Source organism: Astatotilapia calliptera, chromosome 12 (genome assembly GCF_900246225.1).
Source record: "Astatotilapia calliptera chromosome 12, fAstCal1.2, whole genome shotgun sequence".
Taxonomy (NCBI): domain Eukaryota; kingdom Metazoa; phylum Chordata; class Actinopteri; order Cichliformes; family Cichlidae; genus Astatotilapia; species Astatotilapia calliptera.
In genome coordinates this window covers 27,490,964-27,518,440 of record NC_039313.1, presented here as the reverse complement: position 1 = coordinate 27,518,440, position 27,477 = coordinate 27,490,964, and the positions used below count along the sequence as shown (strand labels likewise).

General features: G+C 38.8%; 4 protein-coding genes across 4 annotated transcripts; all 4 read right to left on the bottom strand.

The window, feature by feature from the left end:
- Window positions 1-1,157: 1,157 nt before the first annotated feature.
- On the bottom strand, window positions 1,158-8,232 carry psat1 (phosphoserine aminotransferase 1). Its single transcript, XM_026188781.1, has 9 exons — window positions 8,031-8,232; window positions 6,412-6,472; window positions 6,005-6,074; window positions 5,319-5,524; window positions 3,603-3,775; window positions 3,172-3,341; window positions 2,939-3,067; window positions 2,019-2,156; window positions 1,158-1,601 (listed from the first exon to the last, which is right to left on the bottom strand). Exons 1-9 carry the CDS (start codon window positions 8,085-8,087, stop codon window positions 1,499-1,501), a joined length of 1,107 nt encoding a protein of 368 aa, XP_026044566.1. The 5' UTR covers window positions 8,088-8,232; the 3' UTR covers window positions 1,158-1,498.
- Window positions 8,233-10,480: 2,248 nt separating this feature from the next.
- On the bottom strand, window positions 10,481-15,881 carry LOC113033700 (G-protein coupled receptor 54). The gene is given in 6 exon segments (XM_075410388.1): window positions 10,481-10,717; window positions 11,480-11,620; window positions 11,716-11,917; window positions 11,919-11,958; window positions 12,466-12,601; window positions 15,873-15,881. Coding segments are annotated over 6 exon segments (765 nt in total).
- A 1,652-nt stretch (window positions 15,882-17,533) lies between these two features.
- Window positions 17,534-20,068, bottom strand: LOC113034054 (uncharacterized). Its single transcript, XM_026188343.1, has 4 exons — window positions 19,926-20,068; window positions 19,773-19,833; window positions 18,945-19,389; window positions 17,534-18,380 (listed from the first exon to the last, which is right to left on the bottom strand). The coding sequence occupies exons 2-4, from the start codon at window positions 19,818-19,820 to the stop codon at window positions 18,214-18,216; spliced, it is 660 nt and encodes a 219-aa protein (XP_026044128.1). The 5' UTR covers window positions 19,821-19,833; window positions 19,926-20,068; the 3' UTR covers window positions 17,534-18,213.
- Window positions 20,069-20,117: 49 nt separating this feature from the next.
- Window positions 20,118-25,510, bottom strand: isca1 (iron-sulfur cluster assembly 1). The gene is made up of 4 exons (XM_026188344.1): window positions 25,396-25,510; window positions 23,593-23,646; window positions 21,841-21,946; window positions 20,118-21,153 (listed from the first exon to the last, which is right to left on the bottom strand). Exons 1-4 carry the CDS (start codon window positions 25,474-25,476, stop codon window positions 21,005-21,007), a joined length of 390 nt encoding a protein of 129 aa, XP_026044129.1. The 5' UTR covers window positions 25,477-25,510; the 3' UTR covers window positions 20,118-21,004.
- Window positions 25,511-27,477: the final 1,967 nt, after the last annotated feature.

The following is a 27,477-nucleotide window of genomic DNA, read 5'->3' as shown; positions in this document are numbered from 1 at the left end:
TCTCTTCTTCCTTCCTATTTGAGATTTTTCTTCTTCTTTTTTTAGTGTTATAGAGTTTGATGGCTACGATATCCAGGGAGCATCTACGAGAACTACTCCTGAAATCTTTATCCCCTACCCTTTTGTAAGAGTTAATAGTACCAGTGGAAAGAAGGTCCAACTGTCTGCTTTAAACTTGGCCACTGAAAAATACTAGAATCTGTTTGTCTTAATGCTGAATCTGTTTAAATCAGTTTTGTTTTTATTCTTATACTGCAAATAATTTTTCTTAATGTGTTTTGTTTTTCCTCTCTTGTTTGGTGAGCTTTCACAGGGCTTATTAGGTCACAGTTGCTGTTTGCAGATTTTATGGATGGGTTAAAAAAAATCAGTCATAGTACATTCTAGCTTTGCACTGTTTACACAATTCATGTTCAACTAAAAATCAAGACTGTAAACCAAGACTACATTTAAATGTATTTTTAGTTGGCCTAAGGATACATGATACAATCTATTGCTGTAATATAATTCTCATTTTCCCCATAGGTCAAAGGTCAGGGTGAAATGCACTGCAGCGCCGTCCCGATAGACGTTAGCAGGGCAAAGGCGGCAATGAACAGGCCTCTGGACACCCACATGGAGCACAGTCTCTCTGATGCTGACACAGTCCTTATACAGACCTGTTAACTCCTACATACAGAGCTGCTCTGGCTTTCAGCAGCCAGTTAGTTAGTAGTACGTGACTGTTTAACCTCACAGGCAAAAGAGTAACTCTGCTTATGGCTGCACTGCACATTGTTACTTAAGAGTAAATTGTTGCAAGGTTAAACTTTTACTGCACTGTTTGACTGAAAATGTTAAGTCTGTTGCACCAGAGCACACCTCATTTCACTGCAGGGGTGATTCACAGCTGATTCTTTCCTGGCTAATATAGCTTATGTGTGTTTATGATATCATTTTTTCTCCTTAATCTCTCACTGATGAAGTGTAAAAAGATATAGGCTGCCCCTGGTTAAAACTTTTTAGATATGCAAAAGGTTAATTTGCTTTATGTACCCAAATTTTCTGTTTCTGCTTTCTCCCCTGAACATTCATCAAACAGAAAAAACATCAGCAATGCAAAGCAGTTTAAAAAAAAAGTAGCTTAAAAAAAATAAACAACAACTGCAAAATGAAAGTAATGTCAAGTTAATTTTTACTGGAATTTAAGTACAGGTTTTACAAATAACAAGATTCACCTAGAACATTTACACATATAAGTCCTGTTAGAATTACTATTTTTAATTCGTTTACTGGCTATGTTACATACATATATAACTAGCAAAGGCAGTAGCTTATTAGGAACAATGCCAGGTTGTTATAAAAGGCATGTAAAAAGGTGCAACTTTCAAATCCAACGTGGATCTCAACGAGATTAAAAGAAGAGTTACAAGTTGTTGTTTTTTTCCCTCTTTGAAAAACTGTATTAACATAATGAAACTGCCCCTCTGGGATCAGGCAGCATTCAGTAGGAGAGGCTTCATTGGTGATCTTTGAGGAACTCCTTCATGTAGTCAGCGAGTGCTTTAGTGTCCTCCAGTGTTACAGCGTTGTAAAGTGATGCGCGAATTCCTCCAACTGACCTGCAGGGTGAGAAAAAAAAAAAAAAAGTGTGTTTCGTACTCTGCCTTCTCTGTCTTTACAAAATTACAAAGCAAATCCAACATCTGTGCTCCTGGCTAAAGTTATTGTTTCCACTTCCATCCATGGGGTCTGCTTGATCCATCCTAGTAGTTATGAGGTAAGAGTCAGGCTTTACCGTGGACAGATCACCAGTCTATTACAGGGCCAATACAGAGAACCATTCAAATCATATTCACACCAACCACCAATTTTGAATTGTCAGTTAGTCCAGGTCCCAAGCACCAGCACTAACCAATGTGCCACCCTGTTTCTATAACCTTAAAAGGGAAATTAATTCTACTAGGTTGCAAAATCTACATCTAAAAATCAGATTTAATTGAGCAACACTATACACACAAAATGTTTGTCAAACGAACCTGTGTCCTTTCAGTGAGATCATTCCACGTTTGGAAGCACCATCCAGAAACTCCTTTTCCAAGGCTTCATCTCCCTCTTTCTTCCCCACACGAAATGGTACATTCATCCGGCTCCGACAGGCTGTGTCTACAGGACACCTGAGCAGGTGGACACATGTTACAGCTCGTGGCCATAAGAAGTCTGTGTGAGCTGCTGTGTTTCTGTCTCTTTACTGTGTCTTAAGACTCTCTGCAGATCCTTCCCCTAATGAAGAGTAGTGAGCTGCTGATTGGACCATGGAGCACGTGACTGCGTTCAAAAAGCCGCTCTGACAGCTGCCGGGAGAGAGAGAAGCGAGCGAGCAGTTTTTGACTGCAGACATGGACCTGGCCCTGGTTTCCAACTTTTTGGGTTACTTTGTATCTGTGTAAGCATGCTTGTGGGTAAACTCAGTGCTTATGCGTGCATAGGCTGAAGCTGAAGGGGTGAGCCGCCTTTTCTTTTGAACAGTTTTCTCCTGTTTCTGGACTAGGAAGCGAGGGATAGTATTGTCATTTGTTTGTTTTGTTTCGTTCTTAGGGTTTAGTTAGTTTCCTCTGGCAGGACTTAGTTGGTTTTGTTTATTATTTTGGCCTGGGTTGACCCTGGAGCTATGCTTCCTGACATTAAAGAAAAGCACCTTTTTTTTTACTCGTAGCCGGTTTCGGATGTTAGGTTTGGGACCCAGGGTGGGTACTTGCTTCTCTCTCCTCAAATCTTATGTGCGTCTCTACATGCCTAGACTCGGGGCGTAACAACACAGCACACAGCTCTGGGTTGAACTCCTTATTGCACTCCTAATATGTAGGTTTGGTAGAGTTTTACTTCCTGACCCATTTGTTCATTATCATTTTGCTTTTTCCTCTGAATTCTCGTATTTAAATGCCGATGTGATACTTACACATAGAAACCATTAGAAGCATTGATGATGTCATAAATCATGGAGGACTTCTGCTTGTTGAGCATCTCCATGGCAGCACTGCCGCCATTGTTCTTTATCCACTCCAGAACCAGGCTCATGATGTAGATGCTGAACCCAGTGACGAAAAAGATTAAAGTTTGTGACAAATTGACATATTGATCATCTTCAGTCTGGAGGATAAAGATTAACTTCTTACACTGGTGAGTTTTTACCTGAAACATGGGGGTGTGTTGTACAGGGAGTTCATCTCAGCCTGGACCTTGTAGTCCAGGACAATGGGACACTCTTTCAGAGCGTGACCTAACAAGTCCTCCCGCACAATGACCACGGTTACACCGGCACAGCCCACATTCTTCTGAGCCCCAGCGAAAATGAGCCCAAACTGCAGATTGCAGGAGAGCACAATAAATACAGCCTTGCCTACAACTACGGGTCTACTTTGAGACAAAAAAAATGCCTTTGATTTGGCGAGAGGGAACTTATAAGTTCAAAAAGAAGCTAAGAACTTTTGGACATGTTCCCCACTCAAAATTCCCCGGTAGCCAATATGGCAATACAGAACTTAAATACATATTTAAGAACAGGGTCCCAGAGGCACAAGAGTTAAATATATACATTTTTCAGTCGCATTTTTCCAGCTCACCTTAGAGACGTCCACAGGTCGGGACAGGAAGTTGGAGGACATGTCGCTCACCAAGACCACCCCATTTGTTTCTGGGGTAAAGTTATATTCAACACCATGGACTGTCTCATTGGAGCAGTAGTACACGTAGGAGGCTGAGGGGTTCAGGGTCCAGCTGCTGGGGTCAGGGATTTCTACACACACAAAACCCAGCATAATAAAATCAAAACAAGACTTAACAAAGCATCTATAGCCATGCTAGCAGCACAGTGAGAGCAATCAAAAACTTAAAATAAAACTTCATGGCGATAGCATAATGTGAAGAAAGTCGTATCAGGTAAGAAGGCTCTTAGGCAAGCTTTCTTGTAATTTTTTCAAGTAGTCTTCAGGTATAGTTCTCCAGGTTTCCTGAAGGACATCCAAAACTCTTTTTTGGATGTTGGCTGCCTTTTATTTTGCTCACTTTCAAGGTGATTCCACACTGCTTCAATAATGTGTGTTTGGGAATACTGCCATGCTGAAAAATGAAAACTACCTTTCCACTGTATCCATTTCTGATGATGCTTTGGTGAACAGTGATCAGCTGAAGGGCCAGATGTATCTCTTGAACCTCGTTTCAGGTTTTTGTTTGATTTTCTGCCATTTATTGAGGTCATGACTTTCAGATACTATTTTGCTGCTGTAGATAATTTTTAGGCCTCTTACTTCTTTTCCTAGATTTTTCCAGTTTCCTCAAATTTTTTAAAGGACACACTGCACACCATACCGAGATATGCCAATATCTATATTGGTAGCGAGACATAACAATATAATAGCACTTTGGGAATCAGCTTACTGGTGCAAAAATACAATTTTACATCTGTCAAACAGTGTTATCTTTGTCTGTGAAGATTCTCACTCATCCAGGTCATCGTAGTCTAAGGAGTTCGGAAAGAAAATCTTCTGGACTTATTTAAGTTTCCTTGAAGATGTTTCACCTCTCATCGGAGAAGCTTCTTCAGCTCTGACAGCAATTGGTGGAGAGTCCCAGATTTTAAGCCATATGGGAGTGTCCCCAAGAAGGTCATGTTATCTTTGTTTTTTCCCATAGATTCAATTAAAGAAACGGGAGAAAATGTATGTTTGCAATATGCAGATAGAGTCTAAATATAATTCAATTAAAATTGTTCTTTGTCAGCTTTTACTACTTTGTGTAGACGCAACACTGGTTAATCCCTGGAGTTACATGGCTTTTTTAAAGTTTGAATGATTAACGCCTCTAAAAATGGTCAGGTGGAGTAACTGAATTGAAAATAAGTGAAAAAGTCGCCAATTTAAAAAAAAAAAAAACCTTTGAAAGACCTTCAGAAAGCCTGAAAAACTACTTCTCAAAACCGCTGCAAAAAATTAGAAGAAAGTCTGTTTTCCTGGCACAAAATATAAAGAAATGAAGGGTGGCTTAAGACTTTTGCACAGTACTGTAATTCAAAGCACCGTAGCGTTGATTCTAAATATTACGCCCAACCATGTGGAAATGACCACTTGCATACCAGAGTCTTTCACTGGTGCTTGGCTCTATTGTTTATTATGCAACCGCCCGGGTACACAGCCAGATTTTGTAGACTCACTGTCCTGATGCAGTCAGAATAACAATTACTGACTATTTCAGCTTATACTAGTTTTTCCTTTTTTTCCTGTTTTAATGTCATGGCAGGAAAAAATAAATAAAAGAAAAAACTTGCCAGTCTGCACACTTACTCGTGTAACTATCCAGTTTTGGGTGAACAACATTCACTTTGCCATATTTTTCCGCTTCCTTTGCTGCTTTGGCCGACCACGTGCCCGTCACCAGGTAATCGGCACACCTATCCTCCTTAAGACCAATCAGGTTGAGAGGAACACTGCTGAACTGTCCAGACCCACCACCCTGCAGGAACAGCACCTTGTAGTTGTCTGGAATATTTCTGAGAAAAAAAAAAATACCAGTGTGTGTTAAAGGCAATCCAGACATAATCACGTGCAGATGTAAACTTACAGGAAGTCTGATTCTTAAACCAAGCAAAGGTACAGTTTGAAAGCAAAAAGCATCTCTTTACTCAGCTGAGACACTAGTGTGGTTTAAATGTGATAGGTAAAATATGCAGCTATCTCTTGTACATCTCTGCCTCCATCAGATTGACAGCAATGTGACTGTCTAAGAATAACTTCGAAGAAAAGGTGCACAACCATCTCGTTTGACCGGTTTGCCTGTCATTAGCGCTGTTGTACAAAAGAGGAAAAAAGGGTACGAGTGTTTATGCATTAAAAGAAGTCTGACTATGATTACAACACGTTATGTACTGTCAGCTGAAACTACAAGAAAAAAAATGAACACCTTTGTTAGGAGACGTGATTATAGTGCAGCATATCTGAAGAAACACAACAGAGCAACAAAAGTTACTTACAACAGCTCTCGCAGGAGGCTCTCTGTTTTGTTGATAATTTTATTGAAGTCTGATGATCGGTGACTCATCTCTAGTACAAAAAGAACATTTTGGGGGATTTTATTTCACTGTATATGACGTACACACACCTTTGATGAAAATGTGATATTTGTGATGTTTAATATTTCACAGATTCCAGAGACTGAGGAAGCAGTGATCAGCTATGAAATATCTGGACGTATGGAAATCTCTCAAGGTTTATTAATCTGGACACAGTACAGTAAACACACACTCTGTATGAAATGTCAGCTACAGGCCACAATTAACAAGAGGTCACAAAGGATCCATCTCAACAGAGTCATCCTTTACTGAAAAATCTAGAGACAATACATTAACATGTTTGTGTACTGATCTGTTTTTCTACTCACCGAGGACACTGATGCCAGTGCCGCTGTAGTTTAGGAGCTCATTCTGAGCTTGAAGCAGCACCTGCAACACATCGTGTAAGTATCTCTTCAAAACGTCTTGATGCATTCTCAATCATCCAGGAAAGTAGATCTCCAAAAGTTGATACTGTTCATCTGGACGTAGCGTTTTGTGGGAGAAACGTTTCGTCACTCATCCAAATGACTTCTTCATTCTCCCCAAACTTCCCCAAACAGTACATTTGCATAATGACTGAAACCAGCCCACTGAGGAACAATGGGCTGGGAGGTCAGTTCCTTAATCTTAGTATAATCTTAGTAAGATCTTAGTAAGATCTTAGTATAAATCTTATAAAGCATAATCTTTATAAGATTTGGGGAAACCTGCAGTCAGCTAAGACTGAAGAAGTCGCTTGGATGAGTGACGAAACGTTTCTCCCACAAAACGCTACGTCCAGATGAACAGAATCAACTTTTGGATATCTCTTCAGAAACTATGATGGTAGCTGAACACGTTTTTTTTTTCATTGCACTAAAAATAAAGTTTGGACTGCAACAAGAAAACAGCTGTTAATGAAACCACATAGATGTTTTTGGTCTTTGTTACTAACCAACATGTTGGTTTGTAAATTAAAATTAAAAATGTGTTGCACCTCTGATCACTATCTTATAAATAGGACTGCTATTAATAACTAATGAATACACATTTTAGCTCCACAAATCTTATTTGACCTAAAAAATAAAAAATAAAAATAAAAATCATACAATGACCAACTGATGCTCCTAAACGTAAACTTTGCTATCACATTAAGGTTTTTCTAGTCTAGAAAAAGGGCTTTTAGTAAATGACTAATGCAGAGTCACTGCTAAGAGAAGTTTGTACATGTGTTTTGTATATATGCTGTTTCTGGCCATTTGATAAACTCCAGTGTTTTTAAGCATGAGTAAATTAAACCACATTTTGAAAAAATGTTGGAAAGCCAAAATCTTGGTGGGCTGCAAAATAGCAAAAAACAAACTTGCCTAAGCACTAAAACAGTCGATAATCAGCATTGCGACTGTACACCGGTGAGTTTACTTGTCAGTCTCTTTCCGTTTCACAATTTTTTATTTTGTTTTGACCATTTAAACGCCTCATGACTAAATCCTTACAGTTCATTGGGTTTATTGGGCTCTACAAAGCCCCGCAGGCAGCAGTACAAACCACTCAGAGTACATTAAGTCTGCAGTCAACCAAAAAGACCTCGCGGGAGGCGTCAGTGTTATCTGGGAGCTGTGATTTGTTCTCATCTAAGCGTGTTTCTTCTGCCATCTAGAGGTTCTCTCTGCCTCTGCCAGTGAACCACAAAGGAGCAGGTTTCCACATGAATGAATGAGGCTGATGCAACTCAACACACTGTTGACAAATGCCAAGCTGACAATGGCATTAAACCAAAGTCCTTTTCATCATACAGTGTCTCTCTTTACGAAAATGAAAGGAAAATTAGGCCATCGCGTCCGCGACCCGCCTGCGGTTAAACAAATTATAAAGTGGCAATTTGCTTTAAAGCAGTTTGCAATTAGCTCGCTTTTTTTCTGCACATTATTAACGTTACACAAGCAAGAGAGCGATACCAACTTACAGAGGGGGGAAGTTTTGCAGGTCCGGCTCCAAAGTTGATGGTTTGTTTGTGTTCCATGGTGTAAAGCGAGCTCGAAACTCCGGCTGGTGGATGCTGTCCCTGCCTGCTGTCTCTACCAGATTCAGCGCTGTGAAAGCCTCAGCTTCGGCCGTGTCTTTGCTCTCCTCCTCGAGCACTGGTTGGCTTGGATGCCAGTTATGTATATAGCATGTTGCGTTTGGGAACGCCACGTAAATTTGTAGCCTCAATTGACAAAATAGAGTCATGCGATCTAGGTTACAATGCATAGTTGACCAAGTAAGGGAGTATTAATGCATGATGCATCCTCAAATCCTCAAAAAGTTGATTCTGATCATATGGACGCAGCGTTTTTGGAAAACGTTAACTCCAGTAATTACTGATTATAATTATTTTTTAGTAGTTATTGTCAATCGTTCAAACAGGCGGATTAACCTTTTAGGCTGTCCGAGTGGATAAGCTCCAATTCAAATATTAAACAATTATTTTATATATAAAAAAACCCTCTGTTGCTCCTGTTTTAAATTGAAAGCATAATTAAACATTGTTCTCAAAGCACCTTGTACTCAAATGTTCCCCTAAGTCAATATTAGAGTAAGAGTACTCTGGGTTAGTGTTATTATATTTAAACTATTGTGAAATAACTACTGTGAAATTTTCCCAGACTGTTTTCCCTTTGATCTTAAGTACCGTAACAACTTGATTTTAAAAGATTTACAACATTGTAAAATATTTAACTTAAATTATTTATTAAATTAGATCATGCAGAAACTTCTTAACTGAGATCAAATTATTTTTTTCCTCATTTCAATTATTTCACATATATAATAAACTATACATTGATCTTACACTTGCCTTTCTTTTTTTTTTTGACCAGTTCACGCCAACGAAGTTACTTACTTACTTGGCAGCACTTGAAGGCACCACCAGGACCCAAACTAGGACCCGTTGTCACGTGACTGGCTGAGTGCACCGTCACGCCACCGAAAATGTGAGCGAGCAAAACTTCCAAGTCTCAAGTAATTTGAAAGCACTTTACACGTATAGCAGGAAGAGCACTGGTTGCTCTTTCGCAGTATCCTGTTTATTCAATGATCAATTAATCAATGCTGCAGGAATTTGGAATATTGCTTGCCAGCATGAATTGATTCTGCAAAGTTATGGCATTGAGAAGAGGAGGAATAACAACATCCCATAGAGCTTATATGGAACCTCTCATATTGTGTCTGTGCCTGGATAAGAAAGAAAGAGTTTCAACATTTAGACACATTTTGATCAAATGTTTCCTTATTATCCTGATAGCTTCTGATTACTTTTCATAGAACTATGTTTCAGCGTTCTATTTTTTTCCTATTTTGATGTATTGTGTCTAACTGCACACTATAGAAGGAGAAAAACACACTTTCCACTTATAAATACCACTGAACAGATTATTTCCCCCCACAACAGCAAAACATCTGAAGAGCAGAATATTAACGGGGTTTAATGGAGACAAGTCACATGCGCTCACAGCTGCTTCCTCAAAAAGTCAACATCAAAAGAGACTACATAGGGTAGCATCGTGGAAAAAAAACAAAATATAATATATCCGAGCAAACAAACGCAACATATTGTGTTTTCCTTCAGATTTGATTCTGTCTAATATCTGCAATGATAGAGAAAATGAACATCCCACAGTGTCTGCTCTCTGTAAGGATGGACGTAAAGACGTAAATGCCCTTCGTCTGAAGTCACTCTCACCAGTAGCTGCACACTGTACCACCTTGTCACACACAATTGACAAAAAAGACACGGTTTTCACTATTTGAATCTAAACTTTGATCTCTTCTTAATCCTAACCAAACTCAAACGCAGACTGATATGTATTTGTTATATATTTGTCCTCAAAATAACAACATTTCCCACAGTCAAAGGTGGAAGTGTGAACATGAGCATTTTTAAAAAAGATGAGATGAAAGTAAACAAACGTTTGAAAATGTAAGCACAACAGACTAAATTGAGTCAGTTTGAGTGTTTACTGCACAGTATTGCACAGAGTGTTGTGTTACCAAAGATTCAGCAAGACAATTTTCTATCAAATGGAAATAGTCCATTGCAGTTGCTGTTGGCACAGTTTGGGTTTTTTTCTACGAAGTTGTAACAAAGGTAAAACCAGAAGCTCTAGCAGTCAGGCTGACAGCATTAATTTAACCGTAACTTAGAAAAGCGTGACAGAGATAATTGTATTTCAGCAGCTCGTGAAACACACGAGACTCGCTTGACCGGTTTGTCCCTTTTTAGAGATCACATGGAATTATACAATGTTTCAGTGTGTGTGTGTGGGTGTGTGCATGTCCAAGCAAACATACACTACAGTGATCAGACTGCTCTCATCTCAGGAGAAAGTATAAATAAACAATGAGTGCACCGTGTCCAAATGCTCAGCATGGCCTTTAGGGGCCAGATGAAAGAAAGTGCATCTCTGCTTCTCCTTTGGGTGCCTGATGATCCGTCTCTACTCCTTCCTCTGCGTCTGTGTTTCCCACTCTGACTCTCCCTCTTGAGCGCCACAGCAAAATGGCAGGGAAGGCATGCTTGAAAGCCTTTCTAAAGTTGTTGCCCGTGAAAGCATACACAAACGGGTTTACAGAGGAGTTGGAGCAAGACATGCAGTGACCCCAAATCTTCAGCTGTGAATGCAAAATTAAGGCGCACTCGATTTTCAAGTTTTTCAATTCAAATCACAACACCAGTCAGCTCAAGGTGCTTAATATTGTAAAGAACCTACAATAATGTTGGACTATTGGAAGGAAAAACTCCGTCTTAACAGGAAGAAACCTGTGGCAGATGAAAATAATCGAACGCTGTCGCTGTTTTTAAAGCGACAGCATCGGTTTCTGTCATCACAGTACTTTTGTTCACTGTCACACCTTTAAGAGCTACACTAAGACTGTATACTCACCTAGTGACACCCTGAAAATGACACTCCCTAGCACTCCCCACCCCTGGCATTTGATAGACATAGATCCTGAGAAAAAAAAAGTAAATTCTGGGTGTATTTGACTTTGTTCTGAGGTTCTAGCGAGGAGCCAAGGGTTAGCTGCACCAGCGATGACACCTGTTAGGGGTTTTGCAAACTTCCCTACATCTGGATCTTCTTGTCATTTCTTGCTAGATATTTTCACAACAACAAACTTCAATGGGATAACCAAACATCTGAGTAATAGTTTTGTAGTTGTAGTTTTCCCAAAACCTTGACAACAATAAAAAAAATTGCGGTCTTCCTGTTAAAAGGGAGCTCTTCCTCCCCATCACCCTGCTTGACAGCTGGTTGTTTGGGTTTTCTTTTTAATACTGTAGGATATTGATTTTGCATTTATTGTATTGAGCTGGTGTTACATATAAAACAAAAATGAAACGATGACCATCTAATCAGTAATAAAAGAGATCACCTTATATAGGATGTAACTCTGGAGGCCAAAAGCTTGCAGGAGGATGCAAACCTGGATCGGCCCCCAACAGACGAGGAATAGAGACACCATCACCACCACCATGCGAGAGACTCGCGCCCATACTGCTACTGCACGATTTAACTGGAATAAAGGAGGCATTGCCAAGTCTTTGTAATTAAAAGGAATATTTGAAATTCTCTGTGGATTTAATATGTGAAAAATAAATAATTTCCTACTTGGTAGCCACTGCCAATGGGATTCATGCTGGGCTGGCCCATCCGCTTGAGCATGATGGCATAACACACAGTGATGGTAAGCAGGGGTAAGAGGTAGACAGCTAGAAAGCTGTAGATGGTGAAAGCTCTCTGGAGATGGGCAGAGGGAAAAACATCATTGCAGTATGTCTGAGGACCGAACCAGCAGTATCCCACCTCCAGCGACAGGGATGGACAGAAGAGGGGACATGGCATGTAGTTTTCCTTCTTATACTGTGGCAAATAAAAAATAACAAGAAGCACTCAGAGAAGTGCAAACCTTCGCGAAGGCAGCTCACTCTCTGGACAGGATTTACCTTTGAGGGAACAGTACTGCATTTTGTGTATATTCATTTTGTTGTATTTGTTCTTTGAAATGTACTTTAAGATGTTTGTAATCCAAGTAAAATCCTATAAGTGTAGCAGATGTTTGTTTTGATTACACAAACCTTATATAGGAGAAGATAATGGATAATAGGTCATCTCTTTCCCGTAGTATATTTTCATTCTTTTCTATCCTATAAGATGTTTTGGGGTCCTAAATTATAAAACTTTTTGACAAAGTTTTATCAGAATTAATTAAAAACTTTTTGAGAATGGTGTTTATAGACAGAAAAACAAGCACACATCAATTATTGGATAATTAATTGTCCATTAAATTCATGGATTAAATAACTAGAGTCCTATTTGTGATGTGGGTGCACATGTGTGCATGGTATGTTTGTATGATACCTATTCAGATAGACAGGGAGATGGCCAGAGCCCTCCGAGGCGTCCGATGTCTCAGAGATTGCAGAGGGTACAAAGTCACGTAGCAGCAGTCGACACTCATTGCTGACAGAGTGACACATGTCGCCTGTGCAGTCACCTGAAAACCAGGAACACAAGGTATGTCTGTTACTAGGCAAGGCAAGGCAAGTTTATTTGTATAGCACAATTCAACAACAAGGTGGTTCAAAGTGCTTTACAGAGACATTAGAAACAAAAACAAATAAAAAGCATGATTTAAAATTGATTAAAACAAGCAAACAAACAAACTAACTAAATAACAAACAAACAAAACAGTATGTAAAAAAAAATCAAAACAGATAAAATCAGAACAATAGATAAAATCAGTAGTTAAAATGTAAGTTTTGAAGTTTAAGCTTAAAAGTGTGGATTTGGTGTTACTATCACTGTGCAACAAAACATTTTTAAATCTGTGGTGTCTGGTGTATTTTATTGTGTTATATCTTGTAGAAAGTGAAACTACGAGAAATATATGCAATTAATGTGTTGGGAATTTTGAGTATTTGTGTTCATACAGGGAGTGCAGAATTATTAGGCAAATGAGTATTTTGTCCACATCATCCTCTTCATGCATGTTGTCTTACTCCAAGCTGTATAGGCTCGAAAGCCTACTACCAATTAAGCATATTAGGTGATGTGCATCTCTGTAATGAGAAGGGGTGTGGTCTAATGACATCAACACCCTATATCAGGTGTGCATAATTATTAGGCAACGTCCTTTCCTTTGGCAAAATGGGTCAAAAGAAGGACTTGACAGGCTCAGAAAAGTCAAAAATAGTGAGATATCTTGCAGAGGGATGCAGCAGTCTCAAAATTGCAAAGCTTCTGAAGCGTGATCACCGAACAATCAAGCGTTTCATTCAAAATAGTCAACAGGGTCGCAAGAAGCGTGTGGAAAAACCAAGGCGCAAAATAACTGCCCATGAACTGAGAAAAGTCAAGCGTGCAGCTGCCAAGATGCCACTTGCCACCAGTTTGGCCATATTTCAGAGCTGCAACATCACTGGAATGTCCAAAAGCACACGGTGTGCAATACTCAGAGACATGGCCAAGGTAAGAAAGGCTGAAAGACGACCACCACTGAACAAGACACACAAGCTGAAACGTCAAGACTGATTTTTCTAAGGTTTTATGGACTGATGAAATGAGAGTGAGTCTTGATGGGCCAGATGGATGGGCCCGTGGCTGGATTGGTAAAGGGCAGAGAGCTCCAGTCCGACTCAGACGCCAGCAAGGTGGAGGTGGAGTACTGGTTTGGGCTGGTATCATCAAAGATGAGCTTGTGGGGCCTTTTCGGGTTGAGGATGGAGTCAAGCTCAACTCCCAGTCCTACTGCCAGTTTCTGGAAGACACCTTGAAGAAGGTGGTACAGGAAGAAGTCTGCATCCTTCAAGAAAAACATGATTTTCATGCAGGACAATGCTCCATCACTCACGTCCAAGTACTCCACAGCGTGGCTGGCAAGAAAGGGTATAAAAGAAGAAAAACTAATGACATGGCCACCTTGTTCACCTGATCTGAACCCCATTGAGAACCTGTGGTCCATCATCAAATGTGAGATTTACAAGGAGGGAAAACAGTACACCTCTCTGAACAGTGTCTGGGAGGCTGTGGTTGCTGCTGCACGCAATGTTGATGGTGAACAGATCAAAACACAGACAGAATCCATGGATGGCAGGCTTTTGAGTGTCCTTGCAAAGAAAGGTGGCTATATTAGTCACTGATTTGTTTTTGAATGTCAGAAATGTATATTTGTGAATGTGGAGATGTTATATTGGTGTCACTGGTAAAAATAAATAATTGAAATGGGTATATATTTGTTTTTTGTTAAGTTGCCTAATAATTATGCACAGTAATAGTCACCTGCACACACAGATATCCCCCTAAAATAGCTAAAACTAAAAACAAACTACAAACTACTTTCAAAAGCATTCAGCTTTGATATTAATGAGTTTTTTGGGTTCATTGAGAACATGGTTGTTGTTCAATAATATAATTATTCCTCAAAAATACAACTTGCCTAATAATTCTGCACTCCCTGTAATATCGAGGAGCTTATCTGGGCACTAAATAGACCTTTGCTCAATGTGACAGTCTTCTTTTCAGATGAAGGTAAATTTGGCATTTTATTTGGAAATCAAGGTCCTAGAGTCTGGAGGAAGAGTAGAGAGGCCCAGAAACCAAGGTGTTCAGCATGCTATGTCGTCTTCTGATGTTGTAGCTGGTCTCAGCCAGAAGAACATTTCATTCTTTGATCTGCTAACAAGCATTATGGAGATCCAGTTTTCCTTTTCGAGCAGCACCTGCCCACAGTACTAAACATCTAATAACATAACATGCTGACCATGTTATTACTGCTTGATTTGATAGATAACTGGCCTGACCTGGCCTAACTGGCCTCACAGGATCTATGGGGTATTGTCAGGAAGAACGGGAAAAATATACAACCCCAAAAAAGGAGCCGAATGCTGCCATCAAAGCAACCCAGGCTTTAAAAAAAACACAGCAGTGCCACAAGCTGATTGAGCTGTGCTATGCTGCACAAATGGGGGTTATATGGCAGGATGTTTCTTAACAAGTGGTTCAAGTGGTATAACCTTATTTACAGCTATGATTTACTTATGTAGTTTAATCAGAGGCCTCATGTGTAATCATCTGATGTGTCTTAGAAAGTTGGGGATGTCTAGGGATAGTAATGCCATTGCCAAAGAGACTGGATGGCTATGCTACATAACTGATAGTTATGGGTATTCATTCAGTGGTGATTCTGGGCATTTTTCAAAGACAGAAGGAAGTTGAACTAACAGGCATGAAGCTGTGCTCCTCATCAGCTTGTGTAAGTAAAGAACTTTTAAACTTGAAAAATCTGTCAAGGAAGACTTATCTTTCACAGAAATTTCAACTGCATGAGCAACACAAAGGACATAAACCAGGAATTTTTAATGTAACTTTGACAGCCTTATTTATTATTTTTATTAATTTGATGTTAACCTGGATGTTATGGCAGTGCTTTTTTATTAGCAGTATTTTAATTTTAGCCAATTATTAAACTGATATTGTGTACCAGCTATCAAAGTGCAAATTTTTTTTTATTTTTATAAGTGTAAATTCAAAAAAGTATTTTTTTTTTCAGTATTTTTCTTTCTCTTTTTTTTTTTTGCATTATTTGGAAGCTGCACATTAGTTATCTGATGTACTTTGTATAATGAGCTAATGTCTCACTGGACTTTTCAATTATATTATTATTGCAGAACACTTACATGGTGTTTGAATTAACATCTGTTGAAGTCATTAACATCATTAATGTTGAACAGTTAATGGTGACTGATATTCTGTTTCAATTCTGTTGCCACTCTCATTTTTCCAGCCTGTCATAGTTTCTGTGTAGTGTATCTCACTTGCTGAAGAAGTCTTTTACATGTCTTAGCATTTATTTTTATTTCATTGTTAATGGCTTTTCATGGTAAATATTTAAATTAAAGGAATCAAAGGGACAGAACAGCAGAGTTACTGTTTTGTTTTTTTATTCAATCATATGTTAAACAAATTTTTGTTTTATTTACATTTGAAAAAATAAAACATTTCATGGAACAGTTAAAACAAGCAAACATATGAGAGCTTCTTTCTAAAAACTGCAGTGTTTCAGAGATATTTACCTATAAAGAAATTGGCAACAGTCTTCATCTTCTGGTGATAACATGGATCACTAAAGAGTTCCCAACTAGACCGACCAGCATGATGAAGCCAAAGAAAGTGGGGACCAGCCAGGCATTAACCAGCACCGGTGGCCCTTGGCCTGTCAGAGTTGCAGACTTGTTGCATACAGACAAACACTCTGGACCGTGATCAGAGTCTGATTCCACCATCATCTTCACGCATCAAAGCCAATGATATTTCTGCAATAAATATAAACATATCAGTGTATAATTCTCAATATAAAAGCAGAGTGCAAGAAACGCAAAAGAACAAAGACAACAGAGATTTTAAATCAAATAACCAAGACGTGAATGAAAACTATCAGCTTCAATTTAGGTGGTTTAACAAAAGTATTAGATGACATGTTTTGACATTTGAGATACTTTTATACATTTGTATTTATTTTTAGAAAACTGAAAATAATTGGACAGGACTGTATGGCATCAAGTAAAGATAAACTAATATATAAGCAAATTTAGTGATTTTTTTTTAACAATAAGCTTCTCTTACCTGTGATGTGCTTATTTGCTTCGGCAGTGCTCCTCTCTTTGCGTTCTAAACCAAGGTGCAGCACTGCTGTCGATGGATTCTCTGCAGGTCTGACATGAAAAGACTGTTATACACCACTAGACCTGGTGGGTTGGCATGTAGGAAATGATGGGCGATTTGTTTTGCTTTGCGTCATTTATGTGTGTGTGTGTGTGTGTGTGTGTGTGTGTAAGAGTGAGAGAGACTCAACATCATTACCTGTAATTAACCAGGACTGGGTGACCTTGTAAAAGCTAAAATTGTTTCTATTTCCTCGTCAGGTTAATGTTAGTAAGCTGTTGCCTCTGTGCCAAGTGAAAAGAGTCACTATGCTCAAAATTTGTGTCTTATGAGCAAGTCTGTTGAGTCCAGATAAGTGGAAGAGAATGGATCTATCATTATCAAACTTTCTGAAAGTCTTTCAGAAATGTTATTTAGATATTGCCACACATTTTCAGTCAAGCTGATAAATCTGACCATTTTCAGTTTTCTTTTTATTACTAATGTTTTCAAACCACTAAACACTGACCTATGAATCATTCAAATATATAAAAATGGATGAAAAAAGTAATTTGCTTCTACATACAATAGATAAGTACAGTTTTAAATTGTATCTTTAGGTTCTTTGTTATTAGCAGCCTACTGTAAAAGTACATAACTTGTTTCCAATTCATTAGTTAAATCTGCAAAAACATAAACGATAATACAGATTGATAGTCAGTGTAATATTACTTATTCACCAAAAAGTTGATTCCTGAAGAACTATTAGCTAAAAATGTGGCATATATTGGTGTGGTGTGTACTGTGCTTAAAATAACGGACAAATGGAGGACAAAAAGAAGCAGGGCTAAAAAAACAACAACAAAAAAACAAAAAGACCCAGAAACATTCTCAGGTGACAGGTGAGTATTAAGAAGCCACTCTTGAGGAAGGTAAACAGGGAGACAATGCTGAGGTACGCCACTTTACACAAGATCTGCACAGCTTGATCTCTCGCCACCTCCGGTACAATTAACTGTTATTGGAGCTCTCATTAGAACCTTTGAAGCCTTGGCTGAAAAGTAACAAGTAAACCTTGCCAGTTTCACAATGTCATACACAGAAAAAGATGCATTTGAGTATATAATCCATGTCTGTTTTTGTTGTTTGACATATTAACCTGGCCACTAAACACTTAAAAATTATTTTTGCATGAAACAATAAGAAACATGTTTGTGCTGAGATGTCTTTATAAATCTGCATATTTTATTTTTACTTTTTGGGTGAAAAAAATATCTAACTTTATTCCCTGCATATCTAATAATGATTTTAGTGGATATTTCATATTATTAGGACTATGCTTTTCAAGTCTCAGAATGCTTTATGGAACATGGTACCATTCTGACACGTAATTATACATTTCTTGCCTCAATGACCACTCTGCCACTGAGTGTTAGTGCTAGTTTCATTTGCAGTTTATTTCTTCTGTCAGTCTTGAACTTTCCTAAGCATTAAAGAAGAACATTCTGACTGGTGGTGTGAAGTTTTCCAAGGTGTCTGAGATTTCCTCAGGGCTCCAGATTTCTTTGAGGCACCCAAAAACAGCTTCCTCTGGAGGTCCAGTAAATCCTTGAAGAACCATTTGTTGGTTGTCCCTGAACCAGGATGAAGCAACAGTCAGTGAAGGATCTATCGCTGATCTAGTAATTATATGTATCAAAATATTTCCAATTTTTATTAAAAAATTTTCCAATTTTTTGATAAGTCTGGAGTTCCATCATGTGAATCATCTCCCATTCTTAATCTCACTGGGAATTTACAAACATTTTAACATCTCACATTTATTATCATTTATTATGATTTTCAACAAATATTTGCTCATGAAAAATCCATGAGAAACTAGTTTTCAGATCTTAGATATTCTTTTGTCAGTTTCAATAAAGTATGCATCTTTGCCTAGGTTTGTGGCTAACCAAATGTATGTCAGTGTATGGAAAGTTATAAAAACTGCTCTCCTGCAGTTTTTCATTAAAAAATGGAATACTCAAAATCTAGATGTCCACCCAACTAATACTGATATATAACACACTTAACTAAGCTGTAACTGCATAATAGCCATGGCTACTATTCAACCTTAGAGCAGTTAAGAGCAGTGAACTTGTTCAGCCTAGTTCACCCTAACCTACATGTGACAGTTGCAGCTACAACTGTTTACTGACCAGTTTGGGGAAACTGTTTAGGCAGCAGACATTGTGGTTCACGTTGCTCCCGTTTCCTCCAAGCCTGCACTCCTAGGATGTACGGATATATCTCTTGCTTTTCAAGCTGTTCTGAGTCAGAGGCAAAGATCTCTGATTTTTCCACCAGGTGTGCAAAGAGGACTGGATCTGGGAATGATAACGTGGGTTGCTTTTGTCCCGCCTGAGATGCAGGGATGCAGGCAAGAACGAGTACCGGAGCACTGAAGCTTTCTCTCAGATGATCTTGCCTCTCATACTGACACGTGGACAGCTGACAGAGTTTTTTAGGGAGGACAGCTCTAGATCTGAAGTTCCCATGGTTGTAAGAAGTTCCTGGCTCTGTGATGGAGAGGCTGATGTTAGCATGAATGCTCTCATTGGGTGATGTTTTCCTCTCAGCTAAACCCTTTAATAACTCTGAAATCTAAGACACACAGAAGACACTGGTACATGAGGGGTTTCACAAAAAAAAATGCACAAGGCAATGAAATATTTCAGCCATCATTCATGACCCATAGCTAGAGCCTAGCCCAGCTACTGTTCCAATTCATTTGTGATGTAGAACTTTACTGGGAGCTGTTCTTGAGTCTTTCTGACAAAGAGCAGTTGTTTCCTGATGAGTTTCAGAAATTCTTTCAGTGTTCATGTTATTTTAAGTAACACTTAAGACTAGGACCATTTAGATTTGGCAATGGTTAATGAAAAATCATGGACTGATGCTGGTGTTTGGGAAACACCTCAGAGAAATCAGGGGAAACTAGAACTAGATAAAAAGGCAATCTTTCTACACATACTGATTTTTAATACCTTGAGCTCATAAGACTCTCTGCTGCCATCCTTGTTTTGACTGTCCATGACTGTAGAACACCTACAATATAAGCAACAATAAAGTGAACTGAAATTGCATCATTTCACTGTTAAAGCTCTAAAATAGAGTTGAATCTTTCACAATGACAGTACCTCCCTCTCTGTCTCCAGCCTGGCTACAAAATGTAGGCAAAAAAAGGCCAAAGGCAGGTGGGCAGCAGGCTCAAGTAACTGGACTCTGTGGCACAGCAGTGACACAGAATCACATCTCCATGACAACTGTGATGATTCTGACAGTAACAGGTGGTCAGAGTCCTACATGCAAACAGAACATGAAGCACAGGCTGCGGTGTGATCCATTTAATCTTCTTTCATATATACACTGACATATTGCACAGGTTACAAATCTTAAGAGCATCTATACAAACAAAATCCTGGCTTTCATCAAGCAAAAAGAAAAAACAGAAACCTCATGTTTCACTTGAGGGATGCATATTTTGTGCGGGTTTTTTTGTGCGTATATTGTTGTTGTTCAAGGGATTTAAAATCTTAGTTATTTACACACAGAGATAAATACATACTTTTCAAAAAGCTTTTACAAACTGATAAAACAGTTTCAAGACACTCAAGCTCTTCCACTTCTGCATACTACTGGTACATGACCCTGGATAATAGCACACCTTAAAGGCGTGTTTGTCAAACAGCTGATTGTTGGCTTTCTGCAAGTTTTGGAGGACAGATTCAAACGTTGAAACATCATGCGTCATCCTTTTGTTTAACAGTGTAAATCCCATCTGATCTCAGCTTTAGTGAACATGTTCTCAGGACATGTATCATTTTCTCCTCACACAAGCCATGGCAGGACCTGACTGAATTTATGAAATAACATAGCTTTAACCTAAAAAGTCATTTCTTTTGAGGTCCTAAGAGATTTTTTTTTTTAAAGTTGCAGAGCCGAGTATAAACAGTTGTCTACATCAGAGGTATCTGAACCTAAAAATCGTTTTTGTCAAGATGGTTCTGACTACATCAATTGCATTACAATCTTCTAAGCATCAATATGCATACATGGATTTCATGACTACATATGCACGAGTGGTTTGCAGGAGAGCAGTGGTAGTAACTCAAGGATGCCCACATCTCAAAGGTTCCCTTACATCAGACTTCCTTGTCAGTCTTTATCAGTGAGACAGGGTCTGGAGCAGGGAAGGGGGACTGAGGCTCCATAGTGCTCATATGTTGAAGCTTTCTCCACAACCACATGTGCCTTTGATGTTAGGGTTGTTGAAGACAAATTCACTAGACAGCTTTGACTCCACAAAGTCCATCTCAGTTCCCAGAAGGGTCAGCTGGGCCTTCTTCGCTATAAACACTCTTACACCTGAAAAAAGGTCAGAACAATGTCATCACTACTATCAGGTTACAGCCTTATGGTCGGCCCCTATCTAAGAAGTTTAGGGTTGGATTGTTTACAGGCAGTGAAACACAAATAGTACAATCTGTGATAATGTTACAGAAATGGTCTTCTGAAAATGCTCAACTTAACCTAATGTAGATTTCCCTGCATCTCAAGAAGGAAAGCTGTGGAGTTGATGTTAACCAGATTAACCCAGGTTAATATGGCTAAAAGAAAAAATAAATCCTTTGTAAATGACTGAGTTGCTGCCATGCACCACAGTCTGTGTGATGATTATTCACACCAAATTTGGATTGGTTTGAAACAGAAGTTGTACGTGGTGAAATTGGAGTGTGCACAGTACAAGTGGTCAAAATGGGACTTTCATTGAGAGACTTACAAACCAAACTATGCTGAAAGGAGTCGAGAGGGGTCCAAGAAGATAAATGGGAGCTCAATGTGAGATCATCTAAATTTAGTTTTGGTTTTTTTTTTTTATCTTATTTTTAATCCTGGAACATTTTAAAAATTGCACTTGCTGAACCTGGAAACACATAAAAACCTTAAACTTTTTCAATCAATTACCTTACCCAAGAACCTAGTGTGGCAAACACAATCAGTCTTACAACAAAGTCCTTTCTCAGCTTGGATTCATTATAAAACAAAGCTTACCATCCTGTACTACTTCCTCGTCAGACTTTTCTTTCTCCTTGGTGTAGTCCAGTGTGTAAGTCAGCCCATTACACCCACGTGTTCTCACCCCAACCTTCAAACCAATCTGATGGAGAACCAGATATATGTTAACAGACTTCCCCCCCCTATTTTTTGTAATATATGCACTAAAGGAAGGATGAATGATACAAGAAAAAAAATACATCTTCATAGTTTTATTTTTAAACATTATTATACTTCTCAGTAAAATGTTGCAGTTTAATTAGTAAACCGTCTTGACACTACTCATATCTCAAAATGCTTCTTTTGTTCCTGTGAATTTAATGGTAGCAATAATACTTTCTACAGAGGCAAAGCTCACTCTGAATGCTTGAATGTCCCTGTTTTAATTAAATAACTGACAGTTTGAGCTGTAATTCAAAAACCAATTTGCTGACATTAGTAGTCTACTCCCCACAGATATTCCTTATAACATTTTTAAATTTAATTTCAAGTCAAATGATTCATTAAAAAAAAAGAAGGAAACTTTAGCAAATGAAAAAATAAGGTGAACATGTTGCTGTTTAATCCATACAGACAAAGCTCATTTAGTGATGGGGGTGTATCTATACTGATATGGATTGTGTGCGGTGTTAGGAAGAAAAGAATTTCACACAACATGATGGATATGAAAATCAGCAACCTACAGAAGACTGAATTCAAAGACACCCTGAATATCAAAGTGTAAAAGTTATGCGGCAGGGTAGCCCATTTGGCTGAAATTTCATTGCAGCAACTCAAAATGCTGCTCAGTAGTTTGTATTGCCCCCGCAAGCTTGTATGCATGCTTGACAACGTCGCGCCAGGCTCCCGGGGATCTTATCCCAGATCTGGACAGGGCATCACTGAGCTCCTGGACAGTCTAGGATGGATGTGCCTCCCCAGACAATCACTAACTGACTGCCAAACCGGACATGCTAAAAAAGCAGCATAATGCTCTCCATGGTTTCCTCAAACCCTTTTACATCAGTACATATGTTCAATGAACATACTGAAAAGCACGGGTGGAATTGGGTATGCATTCCTATTCTGTTGCAAATGCCAATCAGTGTGCACAGCGCCCAACAGACGATGTTGGGTCCACCCTCATGAAGTCTGTTTCTGATGGTTTGATCAGAGACATTGACATCAGTGGCCTCATTTTGTAGGGTTGTGGCCATGCTCAATCTGTTCCTCCTTGCACAAAGGAGCAGATACCCACATTGCTAATGAGTTAAGAACTTTTTAAGGCCCCGTCCAGCTCTCCTAGAATCTTATCAATCCTCTTGAGACTGTGCTGGGAGACACTGCAATGGCATACATTAATGTGCCATCCTGGAGGAGTTTAACTACCTGTGCAACCTCTGGAGGGTCCAGGTATATCCTCATCACCTCCCCACTAGTGACACTAACCCTAGTCAAATGCAAAAGTAGTGAAAAATTGTCAGAAAACACGGGAGGGGGAAAAAAATGTCAGTGGACTCCACCTATAAAACTATTCCTGATTTGGAAGTCGCCTCATTGTTGCTCTTCTAGTGCACCTGCTGTTAATTTCATTAACACCAAAGCAGCTGAAACTGATTAACAACCCTGTCTGCTACCTAACTGACTAGATCAATATGACAGAATTTTATTTTATTTGGTGCTATAATAAAGGAACACTTTTAATCAATGTATAAAGAAGCTTTGTCTTCTTAATTGGATGATGTTTTATTGGCCATATTCATTACTTACATATTCTGGTCTGTCCTGCAACAACAATCTGATCTTGCTCACTGCTGCTGGAGTCTAAAAGGAGGCAATAGAAGGTTAAAATGTTACTGGCATCAGCTACAATTTACACTGCATTCAGATGCAAACAATTCATTTGGCAAAGGATTGTTTCTAAAAACAACAGAGAAAAATAATGTTTAGCTGCTGTTGAAATAAAATCCACTCTTTACCCCCCCCCCCCCCCCCAAAAGGACAGCAGTGTCATAAAATAACCAGAACTTCTGCAACCTCAGCTGTAGCAGTAGTTGCTGAAAGTATCAATGCCAGTGTGTGAGTTCTAATGTGGAGGCATTTGTGACACAAAATACCAATTTCTGTACGCCATTAAATTGTGATCATCTGCATGTGTTGCTGTGTCACAACCCAGAGTTCTTTTAAAATACAAAGTTATGTACTTATAGGTGTATTTATTGTGCTGGTGTATTTATTACCACACCAGCACAAGGTTAAAAATAACTCATCGTGCCATAGTAATGTATACAGTAAAGAGCAGTGGTAGTAACTCAAGGATGCCCACATCTCAAAGGTTCCCTTACATCAGACTTCCTTGTCAGTCTTTATCAGTGGGTTTTGTGGGTAACGGCAGTCCCCTTATGTAAGGCACCATTTGCAATTGCATTACTGAAGGATGTCCCACTATTTTAAGTACACTTCAGTACACTAATGTTATCAGCAGAAACCACCATGCAAGTACATTATCTTGCAACAGCACTGTTACTAGAGCTCATCAGCTGAAACACCAATAGCTGAGCATATTCATCCCACCCACAAAAACAAGTAATGACTCTGGCCTGTACTGAGAGCTTACTACACGCCAAGTGCACTCTCAGAATTTTATTTACATTAACATTAAATATCACACTAGGTACTTTAAATTTGTCATACATTTATGTACAATTACCTAGTCTGGGAACCCACCCTCCGCTTTGGGGGGATTTTGGTTACAGTATATAATGCAAGCAAAAACCAGAACATGAGCTAAATAGCTATAAAATTGCAATTATTTTGAAAACTACTTCAAAATAATAATTTTACAAGTAATATAAAATTTGTTAACTACTTAAAGTTTATTGGCCAAAAACAGTGAAACCAGACTCGACCCATCTATTTTCTGAGCATGTAGAGTTTACACAGCAAACGAACCAGTGTTACCATTTGGCTTATGGGAAATGTGTCCACTGTTCTTTAGGACTGATACGGGATATGATTCGGGGTGGTTTTTATTCACTGGCGATGCTGCCAACTCTTTGCGAGCCTCAATAATCAAACCTGAGGCTGCAATCAAACCTGTTACAACTTTTACTCCATAATCCACAACATAATAAGGCCAGACACTTTTTTTTCTAAATCCCAAAAGAAGCTTAACTTTATACCGTATGACTTGAAATGGTGACTCTGCTTGATATTACGAACGTCAAGGTACAGAAACTTCAGCAGCACACTAACAAAAGGCGTCTTGACTAGCCACTTATCAGCGTTAGCATCTAGCTGAGCCCAACGTCGTGCTTGCAGAACCGCCACAGTGTTTACTCTAAATATTGTGAATGTCAACGCAACATGAAAAAGTGCAGCGTTACAATAAGGGTCAAGAAAAGTTGATATTAAGTTGATCTGCGTGTAACAGATGATTAGCTAGCTTAGCCAACTTACACAACTAACATCATACCGGACGCAGCCGTTAACCCCAGCCTTATTCGAGCACTATGTACTCACAGCACATAAAGTGCTTCACATGCATGTATAACCAAAAAATTATTAACATACCAGTGTCAACGCCGCTTTTGTGGCCAGTATCTTTCTTTTGCTGACCGCTCGAACGGTCGCTCGCACCACGGATGCAGACATGTTGCTCGCAACTGTAGAAATCACAACATAGGATTGCGCAAGCGTATAAAAACTTAGCAAACGCCCCCAAAGAAATATCCGTCCATCTGATTGGCTACTATTGCGACGGACAGTTGTGGCTGCAAACAGGCTTAGGGGTTAAAATGACAGGATGTCACTGTTATGCAACCTTCTCTTACAGACACCTTGTGTAAAATCCATAGGTAATACGTACTTCTGCGGCGGTGCTCATGCGTGGACAATTTTCACCTTATTATTTACACCCATTGTTATTAAATAGTTATTTGTACCGTCAAACAGCTTGGTTTTCCAGGCTTACTAGATTTTCTAGAACTTAAGTTGTGGGGGTGGGGGGGGGGGGGGGGTGGTGGTACTACACAAAAAGGGAAAAAAGGGAAATTCTTTCATCGTTTTAAACTATTTCAGCTTTGGTGACACCTGCAGGATTTGCAGTATATGATCTAACACATTTTGAAGACTCCTGGCATTACTGCTTCATATACTTTAAATATTTTGAGGAGGAAAGGGGAGGGGGGGGATAAATAAAAAAAAAAATACATTTTAAAAAAAAGCACACTGGAATTTGACTTCAGTTTAATTCTTTGAGACAAACTGGACAATGAGCAAACCTTTCCTAACACAATCAGGGGTCCCTGACACCAAATTAAATCCTCCATTTAATCCTAGTAAAAATAAAAATACAGCTGGTATTAAAGCAATTAAAGCACACATCCTTTAAAATAAGAAATATGATTACAATACCAACATTTATTTTTATTATAAAAATCAGTAAGAGTAAGATATAATAAAGCCAGACACCCTACATAAGTTGAATTATAAGCAGGCCTTTGAGACATTAGCAGCAACATAATCCAAGGGGCTGGACACCCACCCACCCCACAGTGCAGCTACCAATCTGTGGCAACATTACAATGAAATGAAGCCTTTGTGGCAAATAAATACATTTCGCTCTCCAATGAACTAACTGAGATTACCTCTAGTTGGAGCGCAGTGTGTGCAGCCAGCCAGAACAGCTTTTCATTTTTTTCCCCTTCTTCCTTTTTAAAATATCAATTTTAAGAGTCTGCACAGGAAGTTTTTTTTTTACCCAACTTCCCTCAAGCATGTGATCCTCTACCATCGTTACAACACATCCTAGCAGTGTGAAGACATATAGAAAATTGAGAGGTAATGAGCTTTTACCTTCCCTCTACTAACATCTGCAGGCAGTTTTAGAGCACTATGTATCCATGAAGCTTGAGTGGACCAGCAGTCTAGGAATAAAACTGTGATCCTGAGAAACATATCTACATGGTGGTTTCTCTAACAAAAAGGCACACAAACATGGAGACACCTTGCAGGTAGTTCTGTCTTCAAGAACACCAGAGACATGGACAGATGGTCATCAGTGCAGAGGACAAACACATGATTTTATAATTAAAAATAAAATAAAAAATACAGATCCAGGCCATTAAAAAGGTATACTGCCATTAAGAAACATCTTTTCCCCAAATCTCTAAAACAACACTTAAGGGAAAAAAAAAAAAAAAAAAAAAAAAAGAACGCATATGAATTGAAACCTTTTTGGTTTAATGTGAAATAGCCTTGACGTTTTGATGTTGAGTAGCAGACTAATATCATAATCAGTTTATCATTTCAATCTGACTCACAGCGGTAACAGTGTTTATAAACGCTGGTCTACCAAATTAAAGGACGGTTGAACCTTCAAGTGTCCACCAAAACAATTAAAAATAAAATTTAGCATTAAAGATACAGTATGATGTCAAAAGATACCCTACTGGGATCTAAGCTATTAGTCGTCTAGGAGACAGTTATTTACATTCCAATTTTAAGAGATTTTACACCAAATTTGCAGTAATATTGCTTTAAATGTAAAAATTTTATATATACAAAAAACCAAACAAAAAAACAAAACAAGGGAAAACCTCTTGACTGGCAAAGTATTTTAAGACATCACATGCATCACATGCATGCTTACTT